We start from the raw sequence: 13857 nt of genomic DNA, 5'->3' as shown, positions 1-13857 counted from the left end.
TATGATGTCATCGTCCTCTCTCGCTGAGCCATCCAAGGCATTGTTTCAAGCGGTCTTCAAGAGGCTGGACTCTGTTTTGGAAGAGGTTTTTTGCCTTCACTGTAAAGAAGATGGATCGTAAATGTATGTACGTGGTTCGAGCCGGGACCCTGCACAAGTGTCATTGCTTGATGACACTTGGGAACCTTCAGTAGAAGGGTCTTCAAGTGTTAGAGACTTTTCTCCTACCAACAATGTCCAGAATGCTAGGCTCCCTAGGGAAGCTTCATCAGTGTTGCTGCAAAAGGAGGATGATACTGCCAAGCCCTCTGCTTCATGTTGTCGGTCTCCTTTGCCGGAGCAGGAGGAGGTTGGAAAGTGTCGAAAAAGCTGAACAAGAGTGCGACAGAGGAAGTAATGCGTCCATCTCCGGGGTTTTACAGTCTCATTTTCCTGGTACCAAAAGCGAAAGGCAATTGGGTACCAGCAATCGACTTTGAATCATTTTGTGAGGAAGACAAGGTTCAAGATGGAAACGCCACAAACAGTGTTAGCAGCAGTGAGGGATAACGACTTCTTGCTGTCAGTAGACCTAAAGGATGCTTACTTCTAGATCCCTATTTACCCTTCATCCAGGAAGTTTCTTCGCTTCACTCAGGGAGAGCAGATATACCAGTTGAAGGTCCTGTGCTTTGGGTTGACCACATCCCCTCAGGTGTTCACAAGGGTCCTTGTCTCGACATGGGCTCATGCTCAGGGGATTCGCCTGTTAAGATACCTCGATGACTGGTTGGTCTTAGCAAGCTCCAGGGAGAAACTGCTGCAGGACAGAGATTGTCTTCTTCAGTTTTGCCTTGAGCTAGGCATAATAGTAAACCTAGAGAAGTCGAATCTTGTTTCCAGCCAGAAAGCCCTTTATCTAAGATGGTTATAGAGATTTTTCATCTGACCAGAGGTTGGAGAACTTGTGGTTAGTGGCATGCAAGTTCCTATCACAACCAGAACAACCAGCTCACCAAGTGGCAGGTCCTGGGGATTTTGTCTTCTCTGAGGAAGCTGGTCCCTCATGTTCATCTTCATCTACGATCTCTGCAATGAAGATTGAAAGACTTCTGGTCCCCAGCAGGAGATTCCCTTCTTCAGAGAGTTCCTCTGTCCGAAGAGGTGAGGCAAGACCTTCGTTGGTAGTTGGACGACCAGAATCACCTTGGTGGGTGTTCCTATGCGTTTTCGTCCTCCAGACTTCCTAATGTTTTCAGATACCTTTTTCACAGGTTGGGGTGCTCATCTAGGGGACCTCATTGTGTCAGACGTTTGGACTGAGGAAGACAAGCTGCTACACATCAATGTTTTGGAGCTGAAGGCAGCTTTTCTGGGTCTGGTGTCTTGTCACATTCATTGACAGTCGAGTTACACCAGTGGGCAATCAACAATTTGGTAGAGCTCTCGGCCAGATACATTCCAGGCAAGAGGAATTTGGTCGCCGACAGGCCGAGTCGTTGGAACCAGATCCTGGGCACGGAGTGGTCTCTGCATCAGGTCATGGCGGACAGGCTTTTTCAGGTTTGGGGCAGGTCTATGCCAGACCTCTTTTCAACTCGCTTCAACAGAAAACTGGAAGTTTACTGTTTGGTGGTCTCGGATCCTCTTGCTCTAGCAGAAGATGCCTTCCAACACCTTTGGGACAACCTTGAGGTGTACACCTTCCCTCCATTTTGCCTGATCCGTCAAGTTCTGAACAGGGTAATGAGTTCTCGAAATCTCAGGATGACTTTGGTAGCTCCCTTGTGGCTGCAAGCAGAATGGTTTCCAGACCTTCTGTTCCTTCTGTCAGAGGTTCCAAGAGAGATTCCCATGTGGCAGCAGCTTCTTTGCCAGCCACACGTCGAAAGGTTTCAATAGTCGGTAGAATCCCTGTCTCTTTACGGATGGAGACTTATCAAATATCTCCTCTGAGTGATAGGCTTTACTCAGGGAACAGCAGGACGTATGTCCAGTTACCTCAGGAAGTCCTCTTCAGCAGTTACCAGGGGAAGTGGGCAGTCTACTGTGATTGGTGTCGTCAACAGGGTTTCTCTCCACTCAAAACCTTTGTTCAATGTATAGCATATTTTTTGGTCTTTCTTAGGGATGAGAAAGGCCTTCCTGCTTCTGCTGTCAGGGGTTACAGAGCAACGTTGAGTTTGGTGTTATGTCTGAGAGGCGTGGACATTTCATCCTGGGAGATCTCCTTGTTGTTCAGGAGTTTCAAGGTGACCTGTTCTCCAAGGGAACTCCAGCCTCCAGTATGGGATGTTTCGCTTGTCCAGAGAAGTTTCACTCTAGCTCCTTTTGAGCCCTTGCATCGATCATCAGACAGAGATTTTATGCTCAAGACAGTTTTCCTTTTGGCCTTGGCTTCTTCGAAAAGAGTAGGGGAGCTTCATGGCCTAAGTTATGATGTGAAACATACCAGGGGTTGGGGGTCTGTGACCTTCGAGTTTATCTCGGAATTCTTGGCCAAGACCCAGAATCCCTCGGTGCGTGATGACAGATTTGCCGCCTCATTTTTTTTTTTTTTTTTTTTTTTCTCCATGACTTTATAGACGATGACCCACAAGAACTCTTGCTATCTCCTATCAGAGCCCTACATTGCTATCTTAAAGAACTCGACATGTAAGACCTAGGTATCGTATGCTTTTTGTTGGCACTGGTCGGCCCAGGAAAGAAGTTTCTATGAACACTATTTCTTTCTGGATATGTGAGGTGATCAAGCAGGCTTGCTCGCCTCTTGATGGTTCTGTCGCTGAGTCTATGTAGGCTAGAGCACATGACATCAGAGGTATAAGTTCCTCTCTGGTATTTAAGAAAACTTTTGCTGTTCATAGGATTTTGAACGTTGATACCTGGTTGCATCAATCCATGTTCACGTCATTTTACCTAAGAGATGTTGCCCACAGGTCTTAGGACATGTTTTCCTTGGGCCCTGTGGTGGGTGTCCAACAAGTTGTGTAATTCACCCATTGCGCTTCACCGGGCAATTTTGTATCTTACCTAGGATGATTGTGAGGAAGAGAGAATGAGTGAGTTGGCTGGTATCTTTCTTTCTCTTTGTTCCTTTCTTCTTCCTACAGGGGAGTTGAGGAATAGACATATCATATGCTGGACTGATACAGGTAAGTAAGGTAGTCATACTGATAGTTGTTTTGCTTTTGTTTTTTTAAATAATCAAACCCTCTCTCTAGCAAGGGGAAGTGAGGAGTAATAACAGACCCCTGTGACTATATGGTTTGTTATATGAACAGTCAGAATTTTCTTTGGTCCCCTGGATGCAATGAATCTGCTTATTTATAATTGTATTGCAACCCAGACAGCTGAGTTGTTAGATATCAGTTTTTCTCTCTTTCATGGGCATTGATCCACCTTCTTTAGAACTCGTTCTTCTAGACAGGTGGTCAGCTGTGTTAACTCTCAGCCGGTTCAGGATGCTTGTACCTCCCATTAAGTGCAAGTCTATCCTATTGTTAAGACCGAAGGTTTGTTCCGCATGTGAACAAATGACAAATTTTAAAATCAATTTGTATTTTTTATAGCTAACAAACATGAGGTTGTAACTTTTACTGCCCACCTCTAGCCGCCCCTCTCTATCTCTTATTATCTCCTGGGTTGAGGAAAGACTGAAGCATTATGAGGTCCAATGCGCAGTGTCTGACGAGCTATGACCTCGTACGCGTAGGTGTTGCCAGATCTCACAGATTCCTTGCTTTACAGTCTTTGATTGTTTTAACTGGTTAACAGCTGGTGCTTGGAAAGTAATCCTATTGTTAAGACCTCAGGTTTTTTAGCTATGAAAGATACAAATTGATTTAAAAATTTGTCCTTTCAGTGTAGCATATGTCAAAGGAGTAGTTTCATAAGCTTTTTAGAAGTAAAAGTAGTGAAGTGGTAGTGTTTTGTGTAATGAATTATTGGGGTCTGTCTTGTTTGGCTATTTGTTTAATGATGATATGTCATTCTTTTTGAAACCTCTACTTAGTCTAAAAAAAGGTTTTAAAATTGGATTAAACAACTTATGACTAAGGGAATTAAGTATTTGATTAGATAAAGAATGATGATATGTCATTCTTTTTGAAACCGCTACTTAGTCTAAAAAAAGGTTTTAAAATTGGATTAAATAACTTATGACTAAGGGAATTAAGTATTTGATTAGATAAAGATTGATGTCTGCAGGAGAAAAGGGCAAATTCTGATTTTTATGCATGACACTTACCTGGCAGGTATATATATAGCTTATCCTCTTGACGCACTGGCAGAATTTCAAAACTCGCGGCAACCGCTAGTACACTGGTAGTTCAGGTGATGGCCACCCCGTTCCCGTGGCGCTGGTACTTGGAACTATTCCCGTTTTCCTCAGATTTTCTCTGCCAGCCGAACCGGCAACATCGTTGTTGGTTCTCTGTTAGAATTTCCTGCTTGTTGACTGACTTTTTGGATAATTGGTATCGTATTCACGAAGTTAGCGTGGCAATCGCATTTTGTTTGGATTTTGATTTAGTATGTCTGATTCAGGAAGTATGTTTAGAGTTTGTGTGAAAGAAGGGTGTAAGGTGAGACTGCCGAAATCATCGGTAGATCCACATACTATTTGTAAGAAGTGTCGGGAGTTTGTATGTACGTGGGCAATAGGTGCAATGAATGTCAGTGTCTGAATGAGAAAGAGTGGAACGGCTCTTATGAAGTATGTTGAGAGATTAGAAAAAGATCGGGTTTAGAAGATCTGTCTCTAAGGAGTGAGAGATCGGGATCTTCGAGTAAGCCTTTGAATGAATCTTTGCATGTGTCTTCTCCAGCTCATTCACATGTAGACGTAGCACCTTCCCCTCAGGTTTCTCCTGCGCGCCGTTGCTGTATCTGAGGATACTACTGATCCACAAATTTAAACGATTAACAGACAAAGTGGAAGTGTTTGGTGACAGTGTTGTGGAGGGGGCGCCTGATCGTCCCTCTCGTGCTCCTAGACCGAGACCTCTGTCAAGCTCCCAGACCCAAGGGAAGGGAGAAGGCATGGTCGACAGTCGAAGGGAGGCGAGAGGGGTTTACTCGCGATCAGTCGTCCCTTCAGGCAGTCCTGTTGCTTCCTAGGCTGCAGCAGTACGCCATGGAAAAGGCGATACTGGGAAGTGCCGTTATTCTTCGGATAGTTCGGCGTCAGGAAGGAGTAGGCGTTTTCGCGGAAGTATCGCATCCTCTCAAGAGGTCATACTTTCCGTCCTCATCACAGGATGAAATGGGCTGTTGACCAAGAAGGGTGGAGTAGCCCTGAGATTTTTTCATCGGAGGATGAAGAAATTATCCCTATCAAAAGGAAGAGGATTTCTCGTCAGTTGGAAGTTACTAGCGGTGCGGTGAGAGGTGTTTCTCCGCTTAGAGGAACTCCTCTGCGTAGACCGCAGGTTCGCTCGCCTCTCCGTGTTAGCCCGGTGCATCCTCGATCTCCTCATCATCAGGAGTCTCGTAAGGAAGCGGAGACGAAGGAAGTTCTGCGGGACATGCAGGAGAGATTAGCAGTGATTGTACAATCATGGGAGAAGCCCGAACAACCTTCGGTTAGACGTAAGGACTCGTCTCTCCCGGTCAAGTCCTCCAAGAGGACGCAGGACGTGCAACGCAAGCCAGGACGCAGTGCATCCCTTAAGAAGGACGAAGCAGTGCAGGACGCAGGACGCAAGAGGAAGAGTGATGGACGCATGGTGGACGCATACGTTCAGGAGGACGCAGGCGGCAGCAAGTCGAAACTTTTTCTCGACAAGGAAGAGAGGAGTTTTACAAGGAGACAGCGCCGCATTCGCTCTCTAAGCAGGCTCTGCATAAGGAGTCCACTTTGGAGAGTCATCAGGATCTTGGTTTTCAAGATATTTCTTCGCAGGAGGAAGAATGTGGAGAGTGCGGAAGAGGACAAGAATGTGGAAGCTCCTTCTTCGGACTACAAGAGACTAACAGAGTGCCTTCTTTCTTTGTTTGAAGGAGATTTTCAACCTTCAGGCCCGCCATCGCCTTTGTCTCAATTTTCGAAGACGAAGACAGCCAAGAAATCGTCTTTTTTGAAAATGACTTTGTCTATTTCGGCCAAGAAAGCCCTTCAACGCGTAAATGAGTGGTTGAAGGAGAAGAGAGAGTCGGGGAAGACTTCTTTTGCCTTTCCTCCGGCCAAGTTGGCTTCTAAGTCTGGTGTTTTGGTATGCTACGGGGGAAAGTCTTGGCCTGGGAGTTCCTGCCTCCTCCCAGGAGACTTTTCCAACATAGTGGACAGCTCCCGTAGACATGCTTTTACATTCAGCCAAAGTGTGGTGGACTTCGTCAGAGTTCGACCATTTACTCAAAGGTATCTATCTGACTTTTGAGGTGTTTAATTTTCTTGACTGGTCGTTGGGGGCCCTGGCTCGGACTTCGGAGATGGAAGATTCGTCAGAATCCGAGTTGCCGAGAAGTATCATGTCCTGTATGGATAAAGCCTTGAGAGATGGAGCTAATGAATTGGCTTCACTTTTTACAGCAGAGGCGTTTTGAAGAAAAGACATCTTTTGTGCTCGTTCGCTGCTAAAGGAGTCTCGAACGCGCAAAAGTCGGAGTTGATGTTCTCTCCGCTTTCAGGACAGCCTTCCCCTCAGGATATCATTAAGGACATCTCGCTCTCCCTCACTCAGAAGGCTACTCAGGATCTTCTTACGTCTTCTGTAAGGAAGTATTTACCTTCTAATGTAATGAAGAAGACCCCGAAGGATACAAAGACATCACAGCAGCCCTTTCGGGGTAGAGACTTTTTCCCGACCAGCATTTAGAGGGAAAAGAGTTCCAGCCAAAAGAGGTTCGAAAACCTCAACCAAGCAATGAGTCAGAAGTCCTCCAGACTTGTGTGGGGGCCAGACTTTTAGACTTCTGGGAAGTCTGGCAAAGCAAAGGAGCGGATCCTTGGTCTGTAAAGGTAGCGAAGGAAGGATACAAGATCCCCTTTCTCAAGAAGCCACCTCTCGCTACAGCTCCGAGAGCCCTAGGGGCTCATTACATCGATTTAGAGAAGAGAGAGGCTCTTTGGCATCAAGTTGCCAGCATGTTAGAAAAGGGGGCCATAGAACCGGTTCTGGATCACGAATCCCCACGGTTTTTACAACCGTCTGTTTCTAGTACCGAAGTCATCAGGAGGTTGGAGGCCAGTACTGGACGTAAGTCAGTAAACTTGTTCGTAGAAAAGACCAAGTTTACGATGGAGACGAACAATGATTCAGTACTGGCAGCGTACGACCAGGGGACTGGATGGTAACGCTGGACCTTCAGGATACGTACTTCCATATTCCGATTCACTCCAAGGTCCAGGAAATATTTGAGATTCGTGATCCAGGACAGGTGATTTATCAATTCAAAGCCCTTTGCTTCGGTCTGTGCACGGCTCCCTCAAATTTTTTACAAGAATGATGTCGAATGTGGCGAAGTGGCTTCATTTGTTAGGAGTCAGAGTCTCTCTCTACCTCGACGATTGGCTCATAAGAGCACAATCAAAACAGCAATGTCTGGAGGACACGAACATCACATTGGAGTTAACTCAGCAACTGGGTCTGATGGTAAACCTGAAAAAGTCACGGTTGATCCCCTCTCAGGAGCTAGTTTATTTGGGGATTCTGATATCCTCAGTGACTTTTTGGGCTTTTTCCGTCACCCCGAAGGCAGACCATGTGCCTGCGGAAAGTGCAAGAATTCCTATTGAAAGACCAATGCTCGGCGAGAGAGTGGATGCCAGCCTGCTGGGGACACTCTCTTCGTTAGAGCGGTTCATTTCACTAGGAGACTTCACATGAGGCCCTTACAGTTCTTTCTGAACGAAGTCTGGCCAAGAAGATCGCAACCAGATTCCTTCCGGTTTCCAATTCCTTCAAAGATAAAGGAGGAATTAAAGTGGTGGCTAGTTCCGGGGAGGTTGTCAGAGGGTACGTCACTCCAGCAGAGGAACCCAGACCGGATATTATTTTCCGACGCGTCAGACGCAGGCTGGGAGCGACGCTGGGCCCTCGGGAGGAGTCAGGCCTTTGGAACGAAGAAGAAAAGGCATGGCACATAAACAGGAAGGAACTGATGGCGATCTTCTTGTCTCTGAAAGCGTTCAGACCGTGGATCAGCGGCAAAGTGGTGCAGATCAACGCGGACAATACCACAGCTCTGGCATATACACGAAAAACAAGGAGGAACCCACTCGTTGTCCTTTGCAACTTGGCGAAGGAGATTCTTCTGTGGTCGCAGAGAGAAAACGTCACCCTGCTCACCAGGTTCATTCAAGGAGAGAAGAACGTCAGAGCGGATCTGTTGAGCAGGGACGGACAAGTGCTTTCCATGGAGTGGATGTTGCATCTTCAAGTATGCCAGAGACTGTGGAAGCTCTGGGGCACACCAGTAGTGATCTTTTCGCTACCCCGCCGCAGCGACGAAGAGGTTACCGAACTATTGTTGTCTCCAATCCCGGACCCTCTTGCAGTCGCAGTCGATGCCTTCCTACTAGATTGGACGGGTCTAGATGCGTAACGGCTTTTCCCCCGTTCAAGATTTTAGGAAGGGTAATGAAAAAATTCAGAGAAAGTCGAGGAACAAGGCTGACTCTGATAGCCCCATACTGGCCGGCCCCAAACGTGGTTCACAGAGTACTGGAATGGACAGTGGATTCTCCGAGAAGTCTACCCACGAGAGTAGATCTTCTCAAACAACCCCACTTCGACAGGGTTGCCCAACAAGAACGCCACGCTCTGGGTCTGACTGCGTTCAGACTATCGAAAGACTTGTCAGAGCGAGGGGGCTTTTCTAGAGAAGCAGGCGAAGGCAGTTTTTTAAGACGCACGAAGGCCATCAACTTATCAAAGTGTACCAGTCGAAGTGGGGAGAACTTCATAAATGCTGTAAGAATCGGAAGATTTCTTCATCCAGTACCTCTGTGACACAAATTGCAGATTTCCTTCTATACCTGAAGAAGGAACTGGGTTTGGCTAATCAGACAATTAAAGGTTATAAGTGTATGTTGTCTGCAGTGTTTAGACACAGAGGTTTAGATCTGTCCAACGACGCAGATCTTAGAGATCTTCTCAGATCTTTTAATACGAAGAAGGATCGACTTTGCAGAACTCCTTCTTGGAAATTGGATGTCGTTCTCAAGTTCTTGGAGACGGATAGGTTTGAACCTATGGGCAGTTCGTCTTTGCGAGAGCTAACGAAGAAGACTATTTTCTTAGTAGCCTTAGCTACAGCTAAAAGGATTAGCGAGCTGCAAGCTATGGACAAACAAGTAGGTTGGAAGCACAACAAAGCAGTTTGTTCTTTTCAACAGGAGTTCTTAGCAAAGAATGAGAATCCTTCGCATCCGTGGCCAAGATAATTTGAGATTGAAGGACTGGCTGATCTAGTAGGTCAAGAACAAGAAAGGGTTCTTTGCCCAGTAAGAGCCTTACGGTTTTACGTAGAAAGAACAAGAAGCATTAGGGGGACTTCATGTTCTCTGTGGTGCTCTGTTAAAGATCCTACTAGACCTATGTCTAAAAACGCGATGGCTTTCTTTGTAAGAGAAGTCATTAAAGAAGCTCATTTACTTTGTCAGGAAGAATGCTTTCGGCTTGATTAAGGTTAAAGCTCATGAGGTGAGAGCAGTAGCTACGTCCTTAGCATTCAGGAAAAATTTAGCCCTCAAGGACATTATAGATTCGCGTTTTTTGAGGACAAACTCTGTGTTGCCTCTCATTCCTTTTAGAGACGTGAACACAACTTTTGATAATTGTCAAACGTTAGGCCCGTATGTATCCTCAGGTAGCAGTACTGGGCAAACAGGAGTTTCCACCCCATAACCTAATAACATGCTAGGTTTTTTATTTTAATTAGGTTATAGTGTTTTTTATGGTTGTCTGAGAGGTTAATACCAGCTCAGTTTTTGGTGTAGTGTTTATTATTGTTATGTGTGTGTGGTTCAGGTGACTAACTTTCCTAGCATGAATGCCCGTGGTAAATGAGGGCTAGGGTTCTCTGTCAGCAGATTGGTCATGTCCAGTTGTCAGACCCTTGTTGTTAGCTTTCTCAACAAACAGGTCACATCCTAGTTGAGAGCTACTAAGGTTTAGCAGGCTAAGAGGCAGGACCTACGAAGTCAGTCTACCTTAGCAGGTAAGGAACTTAATAAATAATTTTAAAAATTTAGTTAATTTTTGAATTATGACGATGTTGCTGTCTGTGACCCACCTCCAAATGTGTCAATCAGCTATATATATACCTGCCAGGTAAGTGTCATGCATAAAAATGATATTGTTATGATACAATAAAGTTTTATGCATACTTACCTGGCAGGTATATATAATTAAATTCCCACCCTCCTCCCCTCAGGAGACAGGGTTCAGAGAAAATCTGAGGAAAACGGGAATAGTTCCAAGTACCAGCGCCACGGGAACGGGGTGGCCATCACCTGAACTACCAGTGTACTAGCGGTTGCCGCGAGTTTTGAAATTCTGCCAGTGCGTCAAGAGGATAAGCTATATATATACCTGCCAGGTAAGTATGCATAAAACTTTATTGTATCATAACAATATCATTTTTCTCTTATAAACTAATACAGTTCTGTAAACCAGCCCGAGAAGAGCCGTTGTTAGGCTGAGATATGGATAGACTAATCCTTTATGATAATATAATACAGTTCTGTAGGTGTTTTAAGATTTGTCTTCTTAGTGTGTCTTGTTTATAATTTAGGGAATATCAAGGTTTTGTGTATTCATTGGTCTTGGTTGATCCATTAAATCTTCTCGTTTTTTTTCTTTTAATTGGTTTGTTGATTTTTATGTAAAAAGTAATTTACATAAAAAAAATTTTCACTTTATATCTTTCTTAAACTTTGCTGATTTGGTTTTAATGTTTTGAGGTTAATCAAGTTTTTTTACTTGTGGTTTGTGGCTGATGATGAATTGGTTTTGGCAAGTTTTCAGTGTACTATACCATGTGAATGCTTTTGCTATTATTGGTGTTAGTTTTTTAACACATTTGTTCTGCAGCATCGATAATTAAATTTATGCTGTAAAGTGATTTCATTTTGGCCTCTTAAAAAATTATAATGTGGAATTTTCCTTTAAATAAAGAGTATTTTTCCCAGTCTGCTTTATTTGTAGGATTGTGTAGATTAGAATCAGCTGATTGAGATTTCAAATAAATTGTAAGTTATTGATCACTAGACTATAAATTGCCCAAGAATTGATCACCAGACTATAAATTGCTCAAGACATATCACATAGATTTTGTATGATAAGGATGGAACACAGAGATTGGTCAGGAGATATTCATACTCATTGATGCAACTTTATTAGTGTAATATGAAAAAATACCACAAATATGAGAAAACTTAGAAGCATTTAAACTGCCCAAAATATTAAGCCTTTGACAGGTTTCTCGTAAAAAGTTAGTCCAGTCATTTCAAAGGTCCCATAATGAATGTCTGCCAAGTTTTGTCACATTTTTTGTTTATCCATTCTTGAATTAATCTGCCCTTGGCAGGAAGAAAAAATCTTGAATGTGGAAGCACAACATTCCCAATTAATTAGCAGGGGTAATAGATGTACATGTAATGAAACATTTCTAGAAGAAATTTGATTTTTAATCAAGGTATGAGCTGTGTAAAAAGTTTATTGATTAACTTTCTTCTGAAATGTAGAATTTTTTTTTCAGTGATGTTAAACCTCTGGTTGAATTTGGTTTGAATGAAACCTGCCATAGTTTAGCATTTTCTCTACATGCGAGCAGGACATTGATTACTGGGATGAACAACAAGCATATAAAATTATTTGACATTAGAGGTAAGGGTTTGTATTATGTTGTATTAGAAGGGAATTAAGTGAGAAATGCTGTAGTATGGTGATGAGGGAGAAACATTCTTTCCTGTTTGCTGTCCCAAAAGATTCCAATGAAATGAATACTTCAGTATTATTTTTACCCTTCATTTGAATGCCTATTGTTGTAAGTACGGTAATTGCATGAAGTGCTAATTATGAAGCTCCTGTGTTTATTCAAGTAGAATTTGTGCATATCTTATCTTATACAATTACAAACTTGAATTGTATACGGTACATGGTTACGTTTTGATATGCATCCTTAAGTTAGGTCATCAGGTTAAAATAGAGTATCTGCTTCAAGAGTAATGATTATTGAAGTGTGTTTAAGCCAACCTACTTGTTGGAAGGGAAGGGTTTTGCTCTCAGCTAACAAAAACTCTTCAGTTTTTAGATATTGGCTCAGATGCATAACAATAATTTGGTTATTTCTCTTGTATTTATAGTATAACCAACAGTGGACTATCATATGCCTAATTGGCAGTACGTATACATCAGTGTATATATGCATTGTATGTTTTAGGTTGGTGGTAAACTTACTTTATTCCACTTAGAACTTGTGAAGAGGTAAATTTCTGATTCTAATATAATTTTTATTTGCAGATTCAAAGGCTCTTACATCTGTCAATACTAAGGCAGTCAATGGAATTTGTACAGATCCTCACAATGAACATAGGTTTGCTTCATTTGTGGATAATCAGGCAAGTGTTATCCTGTCATGTGTTATTGGACTTACATGGGTGGCTTTCCTCTTATCATAATTTTCACTACATATGTCTCTCATGTTTTCTTATAATTTTCACTACATCTTTCTCATGTTTTGAGGTATAAAAGGTAAAAATGCTACTATATTCCTATTACTAACCGGAGGATGGTCGCTTCCTTGTGAAAATCCCTTGTTAAAGTTTTATGGATTCACATTAGACTATGTTGTTCTGATATGCAAAGGATGAGAGGGCTCTTAAACTGGGCAAATCTTTATTCTCTCCGGTTGAATCCAAATACGTAGTCTATATTCTTTCTCTTTTACTCATAGTTACTTTTATATTTTAACAGTTTTCTCTAACCTTGCTCTCCATCCCCTCTGTAACTATTACGTATTTCATAAAGTAGCTATATGTTTCTGCAGTTTCAACTTCTAATCCTTGCATTTTGTCCTGTTATCCATGTGTTGCTGTTCAACCACACAAACTATTTTATCACTGTCCCAGTTATTAAGAAGGGATATCATTGCTGGAATTGGAGTTTGTTTTCAAAGCTAGTAGTGGCATCAGTGGTGGTTTTGTGAACCACCCGATAATATTTGGACCTGAAAGGTATCAGTTTGCTAGTCATTGACATCTCAAGTATGGGATTATCACTTGAAACTGCTCCATGGATGGGACTCGGCTTTCTGTCCAGCTTATCCTCTTGAGATGATGAGAGTGAGGGTGAATGCTTGTGTAATGCTCTGTCTCATCACCATCAAGTGGCTGTGGCCCACTATTGAACTACCCTGAGCATGTTGTTGCCATCCCTGAGGGTTAGGGTATGGAGACATTGGGAAGTTATAGCTTATTGGTATCTTATAAGTTTAATTTTTTTTATGCCACATGAGTAGCCCCTAAGATTTTAAATACCTTTGAATCTATAGATGATCCTTCAACACTGGTATAGAGACTCCTACAACCAAATGTTGTAGAGAAGTCTCTAGAACCCTTTGAAAATCCAAAAAGCATCAAAGAAGACATGATGATAAACCTAACTTTGATGCTTTCACCCCATCATTGAGACCCAAAATGGGTCAAGGTTTCTTATATGGTAAACAGATAAGAGTGTTGCCTGTGAAACTAGAAAATTATTTTCTTGCAAGATGTCCATGTAGATATCATTGAGGCAGACATAAAGACATTTTTTTTAGGTCAGTAAAACAATCATAAGATGATTTGTCATTGACAAACATGGATAGTTTATGTTCCCTATTTACCAAACTCAACTTGGTGAACTGCATCCAGGGAACTGTAGTTATACT

At 42.8% G+C, this 13857-nt stretch overlaps 1 protein-coding gene across 1 annotated transcript in view; it reads left to right on the top strand.

Moving 5' to 3' along the window:
- LOC135217300 (GATOR2 complex protein MIOS-A-like) overlaps positions 1–13857 on the top strand; it is a 189681-nt gene that overhangs the window by 34957 nt on the left and 140867 nt on the right. Inside the window, 2 exon segments of the mRNA XM_064253066.1 lie at positions 11686–11813; positions 12450–12547. Of these exon segments, the coding sequence (XP_064109136.1) occupies positions 11686–11813; positions 12450–12547 (226 nt within the window).

This window comes from Macrobrachium nipponense, chromosome 7 (genome assembly GCF_015104395.2).
Source record: "Macrobrachium nipponense isolate FS-2020 chromosome 7, ASM1510439v2, whole genome shotgun sequence".
Lineage (NCBI taxonomy): Eukaryota > Metazoa > Arthropoda > Malacostraca > Decapoda > Palaemonidae > Macrobrachium > Macrobrachium nipponense.
This window is presented reverse-complemented; position numbering and strand designations above follow the sequence as displayed.